Consider the following 22093-nt stretch of genomic DNA (forward strand, 5'->3'; position numbering starts at 1 on the left):
TTGAGAACTCTGCTGGTAGCTACACATTCCTCAATTAAACCTGAGCTGTGTATACTTAAAGCCAACATAACATGTATTCTTAAAGAGCCTTCAAGCGTGTGCCTTTTCAAAGTAATCTTCACAAAATGCAGCTACTAAAAGTAGTGATAGCTGTTATACAGGTTAGACCGTCTCTTAGTAATAAGAAGGGACATCGTAGAAGAAAAATTGGTGAAGCCTCATATTCAAGGGCTCGCCGCTAACATACAGAAGGGAGGGTGGTAGAAACACATCGCAAACGAAATGGAGGAAATATTAGCGAATGGTTTTGAAGCGGGGATGTAAACATATGCATACATGGTTTTGACATCTAGCAATGGAAACAAAGGAAAGACTCGTTATTGTTATTAGTCTTTCAGTCCCAAGTAGAAAGAAGCGTGCCAACAACTAGCCTGATCAGCAACTAGAAATACCTTGCGTTCGTTTATAAAGAGAATAACGACTTTAAATCAATCGTAGTCAATTGGAGTCAACCCTTTATCTAGTTTGGAAAAGCGTCTTTCCAGAAGTAGTATAACGACAGTTTAAATTTATTTGGCATGCAATTAAAAATGAATTAATGTATGGTTATGTGTGTAAACAAATCTGAATATAAAAATTAATTATTTACTTGTTTGCAACAAACTGCGTGCACTGCTTGCACCTGTAGAGATTAAACGCGTTAACGTTCTGCACTTCTGGCTTGGCGGTTTTCTTTTTCATAATGGCCGCCCTGCTGCCTCACACCAGGGTAGCGGGATCGGCTCTAGGAGAGCAGTAAAAGCATGGACCATCTTTGAATGGTTTATTTCATTCGTACTTGTCATTGTCAAAACAGGGAATACACGTATAGAACGTTATTGTAATGTTGCGTTTCATCGGTGGAAACTACGTAATATGTATCATTAAGCGCCTTTTTATGAATGTTATCTCCCTAAATGATCCAACGGTGTTTGCTTTAGGTTGCTGAATATAAACAATATTCTAGTTAGTACAGTGTTGCTGTCTGAATCGATACGTCTCATGATGCCAGGCACATTTCCCAGTGCCACAATAAAGTGCCGCTTCAGCCCTTCGTCCTTTTTCATAGACCTGTACGGCTGGGTTGGAGGCGGTGGTTGCCCTCGACCACCCCAGCCAATCAGAAAGCGAACCCCCGAGGCCGATGTTGCTGTGTCTTGTGGTGTCAATGGGAAGGAGTCGGTGTGCTGCTAGGAGTGTCTGCAGTGGTGTCTGGCTCAGTTCTGCCTGGATGCTGACGGTCTCCCTTTCTCTGCCTTCTTCCTTCCCAGGCTCAAGGCAACATTGAAGGCATGCTGGAGAAACTGGAGCTAGACAATGAAGGTAAGGCTGCATGCAGGTTTTTTATCTGTCAGTCTGTATTCCAGGATTGGTGGGAGTGTCGGGAAGGGCATGGGGGAAAACCAAGGGTGGGGGTTCGATGTTGTAGATGGTTCAGGTGTATGCCTTCTTTGTTCCCCAGACATCTACTGGACTATATGCATATGCGCGGGACCTGCAGAAGGTTCCCTTAATTTTGTGGTAATCCCTTGCGTTTCTGTCCACATTCCCTGCAATGTTGTAATCAGGAGATTGAGCAGGTGTTCCTATTGCTTTTAATGCATTTAATTGAAGTTGTGCCATGCCTCGTATGTCAATTTCATGGGGATGGGCGGAAGCTGGACCATGTATTTCATCAGGACAAATGCGTTTAGTTAGTAAACGCTGCAGGTTTCTCATGGTCCCCGGACCCTGTACACTGATCCAATCATTGAAACTGGTTCTGTATTGTGCCTAATGGAAGTACCAGGACGTGGGGGATCGAGGGTTAGAACAAGTTACCCCTTTAATAAACACGGAGTTAGGTTAAGTCCCACAGTTTATAAACATTAAAGTGAGTGGTTAGAACGGGTCCTTCATTGCGCCAATGCATTTGATTTGGAATGTATGCACGTCCTTCGCTCCCTGCGCAAATCGTGAGTCCTCGAGGTCTCCAAATGTTACTAGTGCATTTCTAGATTGATTTTGAGCAGATGAATCATCCTGTGCGCAAACATGTGAATGCAAAGGATCAGCAGAAGGACCCTCATTTTTGCCCAGTTTATTTACTGAGACGGGCGTAGGTCCCTTCTTGCGCCCAGAGTTCCTTGGGGAGCGCAAGCAGGACCCTCTGATTTTCCCTGTGACTCTCAGTGGGCGAGAAAGTATGTCCTTTATGGTGTTCAAAGTCCGTGTGGATCATGTACACCACCGACTTTGATTTTCAGTCTAATGTTGAAACCGGCTCCTAAAATTAAGCAATCCCTTTTAACGGAGCATGAGAGCAGATTGCTTATTTTATTCACAATGCACCGACCTTAGAAATTGAAGCAGGTCCCCTGTTAAATGTATTGTTTAATTGTGTAGCACCAACCTGGAGAACAGCTTTATCATGGCCCATTGACTTTTTATTATAAACGGGAGCAAGTTTTCTGTTGAGGCTTCATAGTGCTTTTTCGTTAATTTTAGAAAATTCTTCTTAGTGCCAAACTTTTAATTTCAGTTACTATTGAAGAGTCCTCAGCATGTAGTAGGATCGTAGCCCACCCAAATTGTGGTTGTGGTCTTCACATGTTCAAAATGAGCTTTTAGATGCTAAAGGTGGAAAACAGTTTGGTCATGTATTGACTCAAAGAGCCTTACAGTTGGATTTAATTAGGCATTTCCAATGTCCATGACATAATTATTACAAAGATCATGAGGATCGCTCACCATAGCCATGGGACCAGCCTGCACATTATGTTAGCGGTACTTGTATAGCGCACCGTCACCAACGGAATTGGTCCCCAGGCGCTCTGGCGGATCTGTAAACAGGAAGGGTGGGGGTAGGGTTAGTCGGGAAGAAGGGAGAAGGAGAGCGGGAGGAGTGGTGTGCTGTTGGCAGCTTCAGCTCCGTATACACCGATTGCTGGGCTTTGGTGCTAGTATCGGATCGGGCGAAGGCCTCAAGTGCTGTGGGTGAAGTTTATGTGTTGTTGATGCGGTGAGGTAAAGTGCGTGCAGATTGCTGGGAGAGAGATGGTTGTGTGGTTTTGTGTGGGTTTAAGTATGCAGAAGATTGAGGGTTGGGTTAGTGGGGTCTGTTTCCTGATTCAGGTATTTATGGTTCTGTTAGAGTTGTATACCTGTGGGTTGGGATGTTGCTGGTTCCTCGTGGGCCGACTCGCTTTGGTGGTGTTGCGCTGATCCAACTGTATCCTATAGAGTATAGTTTGGATTGGTGGGTGCGTCTGAACCTAATCTTCAGGTGTGGGACTGGGGGGTGATATCTATTCTCAGGTGATCTAGTGTGACCCTGGTGGGTTAAGGCTTTGAATGGTTCAGGGTCAAGGTCGTGTTGATGTGTTGTCCTAGTGGATCCGTCTTGGTGAGCGTGTGTATTCAGACATTCGTATCCTTCTGTCCTGACTGGTTCTTTGGTTTCCGTGGGGTGAACATCCTTGGGACTGTTGTTTAGTTGTAGTTTTGTGTGGTGGGGCGTTGTGCTTCCTGCTTTGTATTGGTGGACAGTGTGTAGTGATGAAACATTCTGTTTCTCACCCATTGCATTGGGGCCCGTGGTGTAGTGCTTCCTTTCCCTCTGTTTTGTCCTTAGGGCTTTTGGGGAAGGTAATAGGTTAAGGTCATGGTCCTCTTGATGATTCGTTCTAGTCTGTCTGTCTTAGTTTGCTATGTTTACTGTCTTTGGTCATATTGCAACTGTCTCCCGTTTGGTCCTTTAGTATGTCGTGGGATATTTACCTAATTGCACATGCAAATCCCACCAGGGCTGACATGGCCCTTTATCACGCTATGGTTGATAGATTCAGTATCGTTAAATTGAGTAATAACACCTATTACAATGTTTTGTTCAGGGTGTGGGGCTTCAATAAAGTGAGAACAATCCAAAAGGCATCTTTGCGCTATCATAGTCTGCTAAATGGGCGAATAAGGAAAACGACCTAGATCAAAATTAATGCATATAAAGTTAATCAAGAATAAACATTACAAAGTGAATTACAGTTTGACTATGATATGAATGGGAAGATCTTCAAATTTATCCTAAAGAGTAAGAGATCTTTGTCATTTCTTAGTTTATGCAAGACTGTTTCAAAGCCAAGAGGCCAAGACCTTATCCTTATTAAAATTTAGGATAACAAAGGCGCATGATGACTGAGACCTAAGTGGGTCTAGTAGGCTGATGTTGATAAAGCTTCTGATAGAGATCTTTTTCAGTGGGCAGATTTATATATTAAATGCATTGACTGATTTAAGTCACCTGATTTTTAATAAGTAGCCAATGCAAAGATCTTTATCCTGTTGAGGTTGTCAAACTTCTTTTAACCAAGCTCTGATGTTGCATTCTCTACCCGCTACAGCTTAATCGGTATATTTGCAGTAAGGTACAAATAGATGCTATTGCCAAAGTCTAATTGGGGCGAGACTAAAGCATTTGTGATGGTGCCCTTGTGAAAACCGAGGGGGAAAAAAGGAAGCATTTTAGCCTTTTCAATTAAAAGAAGCAGAATTGCATCACTGAAGAAACTTGGTGCTTTGATGTTAGCTCAGAATCCATGATGGTGACAATATTTCAGTGCTTTAAATGGAAATAAGAAGTGCAGGTACTCACTTTCACAGGGTACCTACTTACCCTTGAGCAGTGCTGGTTCTCCTCCATTAAATGTATTAGCTTCTTGCTGAAAAGTGACAGTGCTATGTCTTCCAAAATAAAAGGTGCAGGTATTGAGGACCAGCAAGTACCTGTGCATTTAAAGCACACATTAACAGGGGGGGAGGGGTCCTGGGAGTCCCTCTGCCACACATTAGTCCTGGTTACGAGAGACTTACCCAGAGTCTTTAGCTCACTATCTTTCACAGAGAAGAAATATCCCAAACATATCAGTCTTTGTCCTGCCCTGGGGCAGTCCAACATCGAAATGCTAGGCAATTCTCCTCTAAACAAGAGTACCAACAGCAACCCCAGACACGTGTTTCGGTCTGGTTGGACCTCATCAGTAGGGTGGAGCTGTGCCTCTCTAAGAATAGTGAGCAAGGGGTCCACGTCTGGATTACCCTAGTAACTTCCATTGGTATCGGGCATCAACACCACCACCGCCCACCTCCCCTCTCAACTTATCGGTTATACAGTATGCTACCACGTCCATGCTGTAATTGAATGTAAATCCAGCCTCCGCTTGTCCAAGTAAAGGGGACTGCTCAACCACAGCTTGAAGCTGGTATAGTTCTATTAGTTCAGTCTGTGGTTCTAAAAAAGGAAGCTGGGAATGGGTCTAAAATTGCCCAGGTCCCATGGGTCCAATGAGAGTTTCTTCAAAAGAGAACTCTGCACTGCCTTTTTTCACTGATCTTGTACTGCCCCTGATTGAAGTGGGGAAGGAAAATACATTGATTATCTTTACAAAGTAAAGTAAAGCTCTTTTTAGCTATTTTAGGAGGAAAAAAATTGCGAGGTGATACTGAGCACTAAAAGGCAAGATTGTTTCCGTGTACTCAATTGTCACCAAACAGAATTTGAAAAATCAAGGTGAAAGTAGGAGTGTATAGCGATTGTATGTTGTTGGGGAAGTCGCGTCCTGAGGAATGTTAAATTTGCCTTCTATTCTCAGTTATGTTTAGTAAATAGCTACACAGTATATCCACTAATCCTTGAGAGGTAGCCACATTTAGTGTTAAACTTCAGGATTATCTAGTTCCTTTATATAAAAGCTTTCTTTTCAAATGTTAACTGCAGACTCAATCCTCTAGCAAAAGTAGATCTTGGCTTTGCATGTAGCCAGTTTATGTTGACAGTTGCTTTGTGGACAAAATCTTAATGTCCGAGTCCCAATGCTTAGCGCATTTTTCTTTCTCAATTCTGTGTTCAATGAGAAGCTTTAATTAACACCTGAGTGAACCTTTCTTTCTTCTTTTCATTCGCCGTATGACTGACTAAATGTTGAGTTGGAGCCAGTCATTCCACTATTTAGAACATTTTACAATTGAGCTGCTGGAGGCCTTTGTTTTGGTCGAGATGTTCCAGTTTAATAATAGGTAGACTCCATTCAAGGTTGACTATTGAGTATTTAGTCAGTCGTTTCCATGAGTGGACCAATTTGCTTTGTTTCTTAAGACCCCTATTGGTGCTCAAATTGACCAGAGTTGCACAAAATTGGACACCATAATGGTTGACCACTGGTCATTAAACTAGTCTAATGTATTTAGTTGAGCAAGAGTTGGCAGACGATCTGATAAAGTAGATGACCTTCTGGATGTCTGTTTTGAAATTAAAGCATGTAGGTCAAGGTCCACGAAATTGGACTAGTAAGAGGATCTGATCTATCACCACATGTGCTACTGGTCCTGTTAGGGTATTAGTAAAATACTAATGATCCCAGGTGATCAATATATATGAAGTATACTCAAATCCTGAGAAGGAGAGAAACCAAGTGATCAGTATTCTGACCCTGGAAAATAATGGGCTATTTGTTTAGCAACCACTAGGTCATGCTGATCAATAAGAGCCACGCCGCCCACAACAATGTGTATGATTTTATGACCGAATGTTAGAGTTGGCAGGGACAGTGTTATTAATGGCAGAGACTTTGGAATCTGAAAGCAAAATTTCAGTAAAACAATATCTAGTTTATTATCAAACCATGATGCATCTCGGTCTCGGGAGGATAGCTCAAGGGCAACGTGCTCGCCTTGGAAGGATGACGACACAGAGCACCACAGGTTCGATCCCCAAGTCCGTGCTTAGGAACCGCTGGGTATTAAGGACGTTATAAATAACCTATCATATCTCCCTCCCCCCACAGAACCAGTATTCAGTAAGACAGTTAAACATTCCTGATATATTGCAGTTGGTGAGGTTTTCATGGAGGGGCATCATTTAGCTGTGTAAAAAAAACAAGTTGGCGTACCTTTAGGAATTGTCATATCAATTCTCTCAATTATTTCTTCTTTAAGTTTCTTTAATACACTCCCAGCTTGTATTCCGCAGGGAACTTGTGTAATGGTCTTAACAGGGGAATAGTCCCTTTTGAGTCTGATTTGATTTGCAGGTTGTCTGGTTTTTGGGATTGTCTGTTCTTAGACATGCATGCCTTTGCTTAGGTTGAGAAATCTGGCATGAAGCACCATAAAAACGGGATGATATTTTGAATCTAAATCATGATGGGTCTGTCAGTCGGCAGCTTTAACAAGTAAACCAGTCAGCACACAGTATCCAGGAATGCAGCAAAATATGAGTGCGCTGTGGACCACCCCCAAGCATATTTCAAACGATTCAAGACCTTACTATGTGTTTTGAAGAGCTTTGTGTTTTCTATGAGGGTATGTCCTTCAATTCCCTTTTCCGAAATGCTCCTCATCTGTTGGTGAATCCTTTGTTTCTGTTGGTGGGGATTTGCACGGCTGCTTTAAATGTTTTTTCAAAGGATTATTGCATGTCTGTGTTTAAAGTCCAATCTTTTTTTACATTTTTTTAGTCTGGCTACATTAGGTAAGTGAGCAATTTTGTTTTCCTTTATTCGTTTTTTAACTTGCTGCACTGAATGTGAAAACATCAACTATACTCCCTTCACTATACTTTCTTCTTGAGAAGTTGAGGTACAGTACATTTGTTTGCTAGACTTATCATTTTCGGTATCTTTTTTTCTTCTTTATTTTCTTTCTTTCAATTTCTTTTGCCAGTACATTCTTTTTAGATGTAACCTGAACAGTCGTCAGCGTTCAATGGAGACTTACCCATAATGTGTCCCCATAACCAAGTCTTTGAACGGACTATGGTCTTGGTTATGTTTAAGGGAAATTTTTAAATGTGGGAATCGTCCAGCATGCAATTCCACTCAAGCTGCAACTTTTTAAAATCACACAAAAAAAATTACATTCGGAGCAATAAAGACAAGATAATAATTTAAAGAAATCTAGAACCATCATTTAATCATATTGTAGCTTTGCAAAAAAGGGCAATCTTAGAACAAACTGTACAGTATTTTCACATTTGATTTAATGGCATAAATATGTATAGTTGCTTTTGGGTTTATATTCCACAGTTCATTGATTTCCTTGAATCCAGGTACTTCTCGTCAATGGTTGGTATTAATGGACAACTTTCCAATATATCCCATTCTGGGATATTGCATTAGCCAGTTTTGAGACCATTTTGAAACATCTTTAGCTTGTGGTGAAGGAGGAGGTAAGTGTAAGATTCCAAATGTGATGGGGAAGGAACTAGGCTTTTAAAAGAAAACATATTTTTAGCAATTTGGTTTCTGATGGAAACTAGACCTGTAGCTATAGCCATAGTGTAACTCACATTCATTTAGATCTGTTTAACGAGGATTTTTCCATTGATGTGTAGTGTAGCTGTCCCCAACGTGTAGGAAATTATTTCAAGCAGCACCACGTACCCCAAGTGTGTAGATATTTGCACTATCTACATCTCCTAGAAGTGTTGTCCCAAAGTTAGAGTAGCCGATGAAGAGAACCATGGCCCAGTAATGTTTGATCAAGCAACATCCCCCTCCATATAGGGATTAGCATTCTATGCACCATGAGACGGCACCAGTAGAAGGGAAGAACGGCTGAATATATGGCGAGATGAACGAGAGTGAGATACCACCGGAAAAGCAGCTTTTAAGCATTTTCTTTAATTTGATTACATATAGTAAACTAGGCTGCGATTCACCAAGAGGCTTTGTTTACCTAGGTCTTCCTCAAAACGCGTTACATATATAGGAATGTGCTGGAGAGCAAGAATTTACATATGGAGCGTCTGTGGGGATATCCAGGAACATCACATCTTCAAATTTGAATGCGTCTCCAGCCCCAAAGGGTTTACTACAGAGTTGAGTGATCCAGTGCGAAAGTTGAAGGTATCAAAGTCCATTTATTTGATTTATTTATTTTAGATTGAATGACCTGATCTTCATCACTTCAAAGTTCAGGTCTTGCTCGTTGGTCATTACACTATAAGGAATCGCCTCAGAGTAAAGGCTGTGACCGAAGATCAAGAGGTGGTAATCTCTTTGTCGTACAACCTTCAAAATTAAGTGGTTGACCCTAGTTGTACAGTTGTCCTAATCTTAGCGGGCCCCAGTTTAGCAGGAGGCAAACTTGTGTCTTAAAACCAGGTGACAAATCTGTTCTTCCCAACTGGGGACAGTGGAGATGGACAGGAAGAATATTTTTGTTTTCATCATCTAACATCTATGGTGAAGGGTCGGGTCCAGTGGTTTTAAGTGTAGTAGCAGAGGCAATGCATGAAAGCGTGCAGGGCGCCAAACCGGCTGGGTACCTCTAATCCAGGAACCCTGAAAGCACGACACCACGAGTATACCCGATATCCGCTCCATATTTGATTATCTTATCATTTCAATCCAAACTGGGATTTATCTATACTGAGAGACCAATCTTATGCTTCACAGTATGGACCAATACTACATAATCTAGCCCAGACTGAAAAACCATTAACAAAGATTACGTTTTTCTAGCCCAGCCTTGATAAAGACCTAAAGGAAGGTCGAAACACGTGTTGGCATATGGGCATTTAACCATGAAATATAATACGTGTGCCACAGAATGGAATAAAGTCATGAATGAGAACCCATACTGATTCAAGCTTCTTTATCAATCATAATTAGTTAATTACTAAGGGTTAGAGGCTACTGTGGAGCTGACCAATCCCATGTGTACAAATTCTTTGCTAAGTGCTACTCAGCTGCTGATCACTCTAGGACATGCACATAAAATTGGGTGTTGAGTTTATGTATTATCTCAGTGGGCCCCAGTTTTGCAGGAGGCAAACACGTGCCTTAAAACCAGGTGAGAAATCTGTTATTCCCCACTGGGGATGGTGAAGATGGAAGTGAAGAACAGTTTTTTTGGATCATCTGAGATCTATTAGGAAGGGTGGTTCTAGTTGTAGTAACATATGCACTGCAACTGTCTTTAAGTGCAGAGCTATATCGTGGACCGTTGAGCAGGTTAGAAATAGATTGTAGAAGTATTCAGTGTACCAATGGATGTTTGCTCTTCATAGTTAAGCCCAGCTGCTGTCGTTTTTTCTTGTGAATGAGGCATTCGCATAAATTCCTCAATCATGGCTTTGGGGTTTTTCGAGTGAGATTGGTGAATGAATTCGGTCTGTGTCGCATGTAGATTTTACTAGGAAATTGGAGACAGTTCCTTCTTTGGGCGAATGCCCCTCTTGGTTTTTACTAGTAAATGGGTCGAACCTCAATTGCCAAAACCGCTCTAACCAAGGGTATTGTGCTGTAATATTTGAATATAAAGGGCATTCACACTCCTAATGTGTGACCTGAATTAAATATTTGGAGAAGAAAATTACCTAAACTACATTGAGGTCTTGGCATTCTCAGCACAGAAGTTGCATCCTTTTATATGTTCAAACTGCTATTCCAATTTAGAGGTGATTGTAAGTGTGTATATGCTAATTGATATGCAGAATAATCTACATACAAGTGGCATTATAAGAGTTTTCTAAACCATTGATGCAATTTGTCTGATAAAGCACAATAATGCACTCAGAGTTCACTTATTGCCAGCGGTGGACTGGTCTATTTGGAACTCTGGAGCTTCCCCGGTAGGCCTCTTTTGTCTGGTTACCTGTTTTATTTCCACATTTTCTCTTAGAAAAAGGGTTGGGCTTGCTGAAAATGTGTAATGTGAGGCCACTTTGAAAATGATTTCAAGGCCCCTTTGGGGGTACAGTTTGTTACCCTTACAAGTACTTGATAGTTACATTATTCCAGTGTTTTCCAATACCCATTAGCACCCTGGTGGGGGGAGCCAGCCAATCAGTTAGCTTGGAACGTGGGCTTGAACCGCCGGCGAAAACCCACATTCCATACTGCCTGACAGCTGGCTCTTGCCAGCCACCTCACCCCGTTTACTTTTTTAAATTTTTTTTAATTTTTCTTTATTTTTTTAGCCGCCCAACCCCCAATGTAACTCTTTGGCTGTGATGGCTGTACAAAGCCCCACCTTCTCTTTCCATGGCGGCCATCTTGGAACAGTATTTTTGTTCCGTAAACGGGTCACTGGGCAAAAATATTGTAAATTAGCCTGTCCCAGGGATGGGTGCTAATGGCCTTATGTACCCGTTCAGCGGGCATCACCGGGGGGGGGGGGTAACGGCCGGGCCCCCCAAGGATGCCTGGGGAACAGGTACATAATGTCGCATTAACAGTTTGCAGGTGCTGTAAAGTAAGGGAAATTGTTTTTAGATGGTGTCTTTTTTTAAATGTCTGTCTGAGAGCTTGTGTCCTCAGGCACTTACCTTCAGAGTGGGAGATGGGCCCTCAGAATTGCAGCCGTCTCACATGATCTTTGCTTACTTCCAGTACGTTTTCAGACCTAACAAGTGGATTAGAATATTACAATATGACGGTTGGGATGTCTTTGGGCATTATTTTGTTCTGGCCATTCTTATAAATTGAGGCTTTTTTTCCAGTCATCGCATAAATCTGTAGAAACGAATATCTTTGTACTCCAAAGAGTAAGTGTCCCCCGCTCCCCAACTGATGGAGAGAGATGGCAGATGTCTAAACTAATCCCATGCAAAGATCAGCCTTCTTTATTATTAATGATTCATGTTCCAGAGTTCAACAGTCTTGGGTCTATGAGTGTTGTCTTTTGAGATGTTCAATGTATGTCATTGTTATATGTGCTTTGGGGGAGTATGCGAACGGATAACGTAAGGATGCATTGCTACCTGGCTCTTTACTGTATTGTCTCCCAGTTGACTACTCTTCACTGTGTTGATTATTTAAAAAAAAATGTTATTTATTGCCATGCTAGCGGTTAAAAATGACAGGTCATTTTTAACATTTGCTTTGGTTGTAACTTGTCTTCAGTGTTAGTTGACATTGCACTGTGAACTTTATAGTGTTGCACCTCTTTTGGAACCGCTGTCTTTCAAACTAACAAGATCGTTTGTATGCGGGCAGTTTGCAGCAATTTTTCATTTAAGCTTTGCGCACGTGCGCTTGCCCAGCTTCCATCTGTGTGACGTTCAGAAGAATTTTAGCAGCGCGCACAGACAATTCCCACCTACTCAGGAATTCATAATATTCAAGCCAAAGCAATTACCTGACATTTGTTTTGTGTCTCTTAATGAAGGTGCATAATACTAACTAGTGTTGATATTCTGGTCTAGCCTATTTACATAACCATACTATGCAAGCATAACTGTAACAAGGCATAAAATAAGCAGTGCCACATAGCAATTTGCTATGCAATTCTGTAGATTTGCTAATTTTGACACTTGTGTAGTAAAACTAGCTATTTAAGTTACCCTGTATTCCTCTCTTGCCCACAGGGCTCCCTCCACCTTATTTTCTCTGTTCACTGCAATTTCAAAGGGGCTAATGGAGATAGTGAAGCAGTACTCATTTCCTCAACTCTTGAATGCCAAAGTCCTGTGTTGGAGTAGGAGGCAAGATTTGCTTTCTTTTTCAAATACCTGTAAAACAGAAGTAATCATGATACTTTTATTAAGCCAACTATATCCTGCCTGGCAAAGACCAGTATGTTTTCATTTTATTTTTTTAAAAGACAGATCTGAAACTCCATTCCTAAAAATGTAAGTTGTTAAATAATTATAATATTGCTATTATAAAAAATTCTGCATCGTCTCCATGCTTAACAGTAAAATGTAGATTATTGTATCTCAATCTCAGTATCAACTAGATTTCATTTTGTTGGGGAAGATGCATCACATTGATGAGTGAACACTTTTGAAAATCTTCATGATCACAAGGCCACATTTGTTTGAGGGCAAAACCAGTTCTGTGTGAGAAACCTGAGGGTATTCTCACTCCTTTACCCCCTGTATCGTCTTCTTAGGTGCCAGGGGACGGTCATCGCTGTTGGTTCCAGAACCTGGGGGGCGGGGGATGGTTGAGCAAGCGGGGGGCTGGGGGAGGTATCACCTGGGTGGAGGGTCCTTGGGGATTGGGAGTGAGGTATCTATCCACAGGCGAAATGCTGTATATCCAAGGGAGAGTAGAAGAGGACGAAGACCTCCCAGAGGTCTTTATGGGATATGCCAGGTTTGTTGCCCTTGATAAAAAGGGGAGAGGTTCAGAAGGCAAGACACAGTATCCCAACGGGAAAATAAGTGTGGAAGTAGTAGTCCTGGAAGCTTTTATGGGATATGTTGGTTCCATCATCCCTGATCCAGGCCTCGTTAACCCCGATCCAAGAGACACCAAGAAAGGATTTTATTATAGGAAACTAGGTGAGCAAAAAGATCCAATAAGACAAAGACATGGTTTTAAGGGAAGTATCATTCACCTTCCACTACTCTAGACAACAGGGAATACTATCAAGACCCATGCTTGTATGCCAGTATGTCAGAGGTACAGAGCGACCTACCGAGAGGGGAAAGCTATCCTTTTAAATAAAACCAAGGCTAGAAAGGTTTCCTATATTTCCTGTTATTCACCTACTAATGTTTCACTAAATAAATCTAATCTACAGTTGCATTTCATATTGCCCCTCCCCATTTCCATTAAAAACTGGGACGAAGAAAAGACGACCAGGAGCAATGAGGATTACCTATAGAAACAACATATGAATACAAAGTGAGGCCTACCATGTAACACCTTTGATTTGTCCCACTAATAGTCAGGCAAGGTCAGGGACTTTACTCAACTGTGCACACCTGACTCCAATTCACTCACCTGCATAATAAAAAAGCTGGTTCTGCCAGAGGTATTGAGCAAGCTGGGGATGCTGACTGGACCAGAGGAGCCAAGGACCAGGGAGCTGCAGGAAGAGAAGTTTGGAGGATTTGGAGGAGAACGGCATGCCGAGACGCTGGCCCGGTGTTCATTAGGGGCTCCAGCGTGGCTAGGGAGCCGGAGGGAGGCAGCCTGTATCCTGCCGGCGATGCTCAGGGAAATGTGTCATCCCTTGGGACTTGTGCTCATCCCAACGGTGTCTGAGGGGCATGTGGTGAGACCTTGACCTCGACCCAAACCTATTTGACCCTCTCACTTGTGCTGCGCAACTGTTGGTGAGTTTCATGAGACAGAGAGAAACTCTAGCATGCGGGTGGCCGGAGAGGGAACAGGAGCGTTGTTGATAGGAGAGCCTGTGAGCAAAAGCAGGACAAAAGCAAGGGAAATCTGGAAAGCGGTGAAAGAAAGCTAAGTGGAATGACGAAAATGTGCACTATAGACACAGAAGTAATGTTAGATAGCTAAGTGCCCTGGCAGTGTGGAAACAGCCAGGAGTGGATGCAAGAGCGATCCAAAAGTAAGGAGAGGGTGCAAGCAGCCCAAAACCGAGAGACAGCAAAGAGGCATTGAGAAGAAAAACGGACCGTCAAGAGAGGATGAAAGCAACCCGAAAGTGAGAAAGGGGGCACAAGTGACCCGAAAGAAATACAGATGGTGCAAGAGGCACATTCGAGGGCAAATGAAGGAGCTAGAGAGCACAGTGAGAAAATGAAGGTGCAAGAGCGCACGATGAAAAGTAAGGAGAAGTGTGCAAGAGTCACAGAAAAGTGGAAAGAAAGTGCAGGTGTGCAAAACAGAAAAAGGTGTGCAGGAAGCACTGTGAAAGTGGAAATGGACAGAGTGAAAGAAGCACAGAAGAGCAAAAGGTGTCTCAGAATAAGGAAGAGGGGTTAGTGGTCAGTGGTCGCACCTGGGAGGAGCAAAGAACTCGGCATTATCTAAAGTCTCTGATACTACCCCCATGAAATAACTCTACAGTAAAAGGTACTTTCTGACAAGAAAAACCTTTTGTTTGTTTGAGATCAGAGGGGCCTAGGCTTGGGGAAGGGAACCCCAAGAGGCCCACAAGAGACATTGTTGAACTTTGTGAGGAGGGGCCTATGCATGGGGGAAGGGCCCTCTAAGAGGCCCACAAGAGACACCTAGACTTGGGGAAGGGAACCCTGAGCAGCCTAACAGGAACTGTGTTTTTTTTTAAATTTTTTTTTTTTTTAAACTGGAAGGACAGAGTTCGGGGGAAGGGAACTTCAAGAGATCTAGAGATATGGTAAACTGACGTGGAAGGTTCCAAGGGCGGCGACCCCTTTGGTTTGAACTATTCTGAACTGTCGGAACTACACCTATTGGTAAGACTACCTGAAACCAGCTGTGGTTTACATTTCCCCTTGAGTCACCATTTTTCCTTTAAGAAGACCCCCTATCACATTTGGTTTAAGAGGGAGGGCAAGCATAGGTATGGACACAGACAAACTTTGATTTTGGATTTACGGACATCAACGGCCCTTAGAAACATCAATTGAGGGGGTGGGGGCTTAAAGTTAGGCATTATACCAACCCCACAAAGTCTGATGATAAAGGTTTTCAAATTGTTACTTTTTAATCTGTGTCTATTTTGATGCCATGCCTGTCTCACATCTGTTACTTGCTGGGTGCATACATCTGTGCAACTAGTTCTCAAACCACGAGCTGATCCCATACTCCTTGACATTCTATCTGATCACTTTGTTGCTTTATTCCAGCTACCCTGAGAGTGAAATGGCTGCAAGCGACAATATTCCACCTAGTTTGCCCAGTTCTCTGCCTGCTACGCCATCCATTATGCTTAGTCTTACTTTCTTTCCTCTTGCATAACAAATACACAAAGCTTACTAGAGGTCTACAAAAAATTATCAATGGTTCCATCCAGTATCTACATATCTACTGCAATACCATGCGCTGTAGGTCGCCTCCATAGCTCACTTTGCTCTGATTATGATTGCATTCTAGATTAGAACCTACAGGTGAGAGCAGGCCAAACTGTTTTCAGAGCCTTTTTAACATATCTATTTATTTGCGTCCACTCATGCAGGTAACCTTTCACATTTTACAGACTCTCATACAGGGTTCGCAAAATCTACTCACCCACTTGCATAGTCGAGTAGATTTTATGAAGGGTGAGAGTATCATTTGCAGGGTATTCTTGAAACTTCCATTTAACATTTGCTTTGCAATGAACATCAAATAAAAGTTTCATTGTGAAAGGCTGGCCTCTGGGTTGCAGCAGTGTGCAAAACAAAGAGGACTTGTAGTGACGTGCCATTTTACAGAAAGGGCATTTCCATTTTTTTGTCATCAGTTGCCATGGGTCAAGTGCATTTCTCTTGGTTAGAGTAGGTGAACTAGGTTACATGATCTGCAGGTCTAGATGAGTTAAAGACCTCTGACACAACTGATAGTCCGAGCCCTATTCATGTGAGGTTATATGACCCCTTGCCACTATAACCACTGCCTTTGGTTACGAATGTTATCTTCTCCTGCATTTGTACCTCATGTATATATTATCTGTTATATATAAATCAACTGTAGCTACTGTAACTCATGCCGAAAGTAATTCTGTGTAAAGGTGCCCAGATACCTCCGGGTTTGGTGCGCCATATAAATCAATAAACAAATAATTTGGAAGGCTTGGCGTATCTCACTAATGTATTACTTCAGCAGTACACAAAAATGCTGTATTTTATGTCTTGGGTACAAATGCCTTCTGGTGACATTCAAAATATAAGTACAAAAGCTGACACAGGCCCCACAGACAAAGAAGGGCCCTGCACACGGCCAGCAGTTACTCTAATAGCTGGGGTGGCCCCCCACCCATAACATTAGCACGGGGGGCCCATCCCAACATGCTGGACACGATCACGCTGGGAGACACAAAGGTCTCCTGTCAAGCCACAAGCCCCCCGCAACCTCCCCCCCCCCCCGACCCCTTACGCCCCTCTGAGCTTTCACAACTTCGGTAAGGAAAACTGCACTTCCATTGTAGGGCACATAACCCAGGAGCTACACAAGACCCCTATAAAGCCCAAGATTTCATAAGTGGACTATAAGCACTGGTTCAGCAACTGGAAACTGGCAATCCAGTACTACCTTAATTCCTACCCCAGCTGTCTTTCATTATTGCAGCAAGATGGCAAAGCATAAATGCGCGAAATCAGCGGACATACCCAGCATGTTACACCTGCAGGAGAAACCCAGGATAGCTGACCCCATCCGAGCCCAGGCCACGCCACCTGAAAGGTTCCAGAGCCAATGGGCCACAAAGGACAATATTCAAGCCCTTTAAGCAGACATTAAGCTGGAGTTTCGCAACTGCATGACAGAGATTGTGACTAAAGTAGAGAGGCTAGACAACCGAATGGAAGAGGTGGAACACAGGGTGGGCGAAACGAAGGACCAAGTCCTGGAACATTCGGCGCAGATTACTGAACTGCAGCGGATAATCCAATCCCTAGAAGAAAACGGTGAGAACATGCTGCGCAAGCAGGAAGACTTGGAAAATAGGGCTTGCAGGAATAACATCCGCATTAGAGGTCTCCCCGTCTCAGTATCAGACCAATCCCTGCCGGCCTACATTAGTGACGTCTTCCAAACTCTCCTCCCGGGACTACGATAAATCTCTGCTCATGTGGGACTGCACCCATAGACTGCGAAGCCACAGGGGTGCCCCCCTACAGACGTGCCGGAAGTAATCACCAGGGTCCATTTCTTTGCTACAAAAGCAAGAGATCATGTCTGCTAGTCGCATGCAGGGAGACCTTACATATCAAGCAGCCTCTATACATATCTTCCAGGACCTGACGCCAACCACAGACCAGCGACGGAGAGCCCTGCGGCCGCTGATTGTCTTCCTCCAAGATCAAAAGATCAAATACCGGTGGCTGTTCCCGGCCACACTCCAATTCTCATTCAAGGGACACACGTATAATCCATTCCCTCAAAGAAGCGGGAGGCATCATGGGATGGGAACCATCGACCCCAGATGAGGACCTGACAAACCCGTCCCCAGATAAAATGCGAAGCTTGACCCTGAAATCACAGTGGAACCGTTGGATGAAAGTCTCCGGGGGTTTGGGGGGAGCCACCCACTACTCAATACTAACGAGAAGCAACCTGGTCTCTGTGTCGCATCATACACTCTCGGCGCCCGGGCGTCCCACGATATGCCCCAGCCATGTGCATGGACATACACTCCGGCCTGAGGCCCACCGGTTTTGGTTTTTGACTTTTTTGGTTGGGCCCCTTCTTGGTCCCTTAGGTTGGTGGGCCGTGTTTGGCCCTGGTTTCAATGAAATTAAAACCTGGTTCCAGTAGAACAGTATCCACAGCATGACACTAGAAGACAACCTCCCCTTCGGCAGCTTGCTATTCCCCCCACCACCCCCCCAACCTGTCCACTGAAGGTGCACAACATGATGCCCCTCCACCGCACGTGAAGCTGCGCTACGTCTCACTGAACGTTAGAGACTTGAACTCCACAGAAAAATGCAAATCCACCCTTAGGCGCCTGCAGGACCTCCAGGGCTCGGTGGTGTTCCTCCAGGAGACGCACTTGCTTGCGGCAGACTCTCCCCACTGCGAGGACATGCGTTCCCGCTACAATATCTGGCATCTGGTAACAGCAAGAAAGGGGGCATGGCGATTTTACTAGTGAGAGGAACGCCTTTTAGGGAAAAGGAGACCCTGCGAAGCCCGGACCGCAGATACATTGTGGTAAAAGGTGACCTCTATGACCAGCTACACACGCTAATTGCAATCTATACCCCAAATGAGGGCCAGGAAGCCACCTTCACTGAACTGGAATCAACGCTCCTCCCCTTTATCGAGGGCTAAGTAGTCATAGGAGGCGACTTTAATGGGGTCCCAAACCCCTTGATGGACAAGTCTGGCGCCCCTGCACCTAGAGACTTAAAAATTGCATTAGGCCTCTGCCACCTATTTAAGACCCTGGGGGTCGTGGATACCTGGAGGGTCATCCATTGGAAACTGCAGACGTCTCACTCTATTCGCATGCCCACTGCTCCTCATCTCAAATAGATTTGATAATGGCAAGCCCACAGCTGCTAACGTTCACGGATGCAGTAGAGATCGGCACAAGGGTCCTGTCCGACCATCTTCCAATACTGCTGACTGCCCGGATCTTCGACCTGGACCCCCCTGAGAAACCTCAATGGGCTCTCTACGAACCAATGCTATACGACATGACGGTGCGGGACGCCATAACTAAAGCGATTCATAACTACTTCAAGGAGAAACCACCAGACCTCACCTCTACAGCGACAAGATGGGAAGCCATGAGAGCAGTGATCGGGGGGGAACTAATGGCCCAGGCAGCAGCATATAAAAAAATAAAAGACGTGCCGAGAGAAAGGAGCAGCTGGAAAAGGAGGTGGCAAAGGCAGAGACACTTCATAAGAAGAAATGGTCACCTAAAGCAGCCAACCCTGAGACTGGCCCGCACAAAACTGGAGGCTCACTATGCAGAGGATACCACCCAGATCCTGATCAGGACTAAACAAAGCTACTATGTGAACGGCAATAAGGCCAACAGATTCCTGTTTAGCAAACTAGCCAGAACCTGCCAGCAAAACCACATCACTGCCCTAAGGGGCCCAGAAGGCACCACCCTGTATGGGGAAGAGGCGAAACTACAGGTAGCGACAGCTCATCTAGCCAACACGCTGACAGCCTCCCCACGACTGCAAGCGCAACAGGAACGATTTGTAGCACTCGCCGAACTCCCACACTTGTCGGAAACAAAAAGGTCTTCCTTGGAGCCATTACAGCTGACGAGATCGAGGAAGTGCTCAAAACAGTGAAACCTAAGGCTCCAGGTCCTGACAGCTTCCCGCTTAAATTCTTCAAACTCTTCCATCCTCTACTCTTGGGCCCAATGACGGAACTGTTCAACTCATTCCGAGGCACCGGCACCATAACTCCCTCTATGCAAGAGTCCACTACCATCATGCTCCTGAAACCTGGTAAAGACCCGATGAGTGTACATCACAAAGGCCTACTTTAAATGTCTACTTTAAAGTGCTGACGAACAGGCTGACATTGGTCCAGCCAACCATCATAGACAGGGATCAAACAGGCTTTATTAGAGGAAGTAGTACAGGGGACAATATTTGTCGGGCCATCAATCTCACTGAGGTAGCTGCTCAAGGTCGGCAGCAACTAGCAGTCCTAATCCTGGACGCCACTAAAGCCTTTGATAAGGTGGACTGGAACTTTATGCAACTCGCGCTGGAAGCTTTCCAGTTTGGCCCCTCATTCCGCAGGATGCTGCTAGCTAATTACCAACCCCCGAAGACATCACTGAGAGTAAACCAAAAACTCTAGCCCCAATATATATCTATCTATCTCTCTCCCTCTCGAATGACAGAATAGCTGGGATGGACAAAGACGGTAAGCAATTTAAGATTTCCCTATATGCTGATGACGTAATGATCTCCAACTGTAACTCCTCTCTCCTCTTCGCCTTGGAGGAACTGAAAGCCTACGAGCAGGTGGCAGGGTTCACGGTAAATTACTCTAAATAGAAGGCACTGGGAATGAACTTGGGCACGGACTGCATGGCAAACCTCCAAACAGAATGCCCGCTGAAATGGAACACCGCGTCTTCATCCTACCTCGGGATACATATTACATCAGACACGAAACAGCTATATGCTGCGAACGTCTCTCCCCCACGCCCCCTTGTTCAAGGAGTTGGAAGCGGACTTGAAGATCTGTGTGTAAAGACTGGAGGGGGTATCTGCACTTCTGATCTCTATATGGCAGAGTCGAAGCACACAGAGCACCCCAGCTAAGTTTCTCTAGATTGGTATTGTGGTCGAGCAATCAAGGCTTAGCTTTCAGGAGGTGATGCGGGCTGGTTCTTAAGTACTGTGTCGTCCCCAAGAACCCACAAAGGAATGTCCACACACTTTTAGTTTAGTGAAAACAGTCTTCATATAAATAAGGTTCACGTTATATGCACAATAACACACTTTGTACTCTGGCAATACTATAATGGCAAATATATACAAGTCTGTGGTACCACTTTCTTTTGATTCCTTTAAAATGCGTCCACGGCTAACCGCCCCAAAATTGCATATAAATCAGATTGTAAGATGAATCCCCGATAGACACAGAAAGGAAGCAAGTTAAATCGCGCAATGGCAGAATGATCTATCTCACTACCATGAGACGGTTCTGTGCAAGGGTCCCCCGACCTGGGCTACCTGTAAATAAAGCGTATTTGACAAGCCCAGTCCAATTATGCTCAATATAGTCTTGATTCCTTCTAAGGTTTCTACAACCCCAAAGTACCCGGTCTCGAAGAGTTCTTCGGTGAGTCGTCGACAGGCCCTTCTTGAGTGCTCTCCATTTAAGGCAGGAGCCATGGGTCGGCGAGATTCAGTGAAGGAAAGGGCAAACACTGTTGCAGCAGCAGCTTCGGTTCTTTGCTGTGCTTATTTACAATCTGTCAAACGTCCTGTAAGCTGAGGACTTTGGGAAAAAACAAGGTAACAGGCAATAGAAAGCAAGAGGCCACAGGGGCCATCTTGTCTCCTATCAGGAATCAACTGATTCCAATGGCAGGGTGGATACTCGGAGCAACTGTCAAATTCAGCATGGAGCTGCCACCAGCCCATACCCTGCTCTATGGGCCACACCGATGCCCAAAAACATACACTAGAGGTACAGGGTTGTACCCCCCCACCCATGGGTGCCATAAGGGTATCCCAAGGGTCTGTACACCAAACCAATAAGAGGAAGAGCTGCACTACCAGGAGTCCCACATGGACTCCTGGGCAGAAAATAATACAGAACACGCATGAAAAAGGACTACAGAACAAGGACAGGGAGGCCCTGTCCCTCCAATGCATTTCCAGCATCACACTGGGAGGGGCAGGAAATCTCCCTGCTAGGTAGAGTTACAGCATGTAAGATGAACCTTCTCCCTAGACTTCTATGCCTCTGCTCAACCCTGCCGGTTCCCTTCCGGAAACAACCCCTGGAGCAGCTACAAAAGAAACTCTTGAAATTTGTCTGGAAAGGGTGTAGAGCTATAATCCCCATGAAGGTTGGGACTGGAGCGGTCAAATAGTGAGGCATGGGTCTGCCCAACCTCATAAGCTACTACATAGCAGCTCAACTCTCAAACGCCACGGCCTGGGCGGAACAGACGAAACCCCCCCCGAAATGGTCATGCTATGGTACAGGCTAAATACCCACTACAGCTGAATTCCCTGCTCCACATTGCA

General features: G+C 44.3%; 1 protein-coding gene across 10 annotated transcripts in view; it reads left to right on the top strand.

The window, feature by feature from the left end:
* PRKAG2 (protein kinase AMP-activated non-catalytic subunit gamma 2) overlaps positions 1–22093 on the top strand; it is a 2090293-nt gene that overhangs the window by 1667293 nt on the left and 400907 nt on the right. For all 10 annotated transcript variants that reach the window (XM_069647770.1, XM_069647769.1, XM_069647768.1 and 7 more), the window contains one exon: positions 1311–1362. In XM_069647770.1, coding sequence (XP_069503871.1) covers positions 1311–1362 — 52 coding nt within the window. The remainder of the gene's footprint in view (positions 1–1310; positions 1363–22093) is intronic.

The sequence above is a fragment of the Ambystoma mexicanum genome, chromosome 2q (genome assembly GCF_040938575.1).
Source record: "Ambystoma mexicanum isolate Mex_15411 chromosome 2q, UKY_AmexF1_1, whole genome shotgun sequence".
Classification (NCBI taxonomy): Eukaryota; Metazoa; Chordata; class Amphibia; order Caudata; family Ambystomatidae; genus Ambystoma; species Ambystoma mexicanum.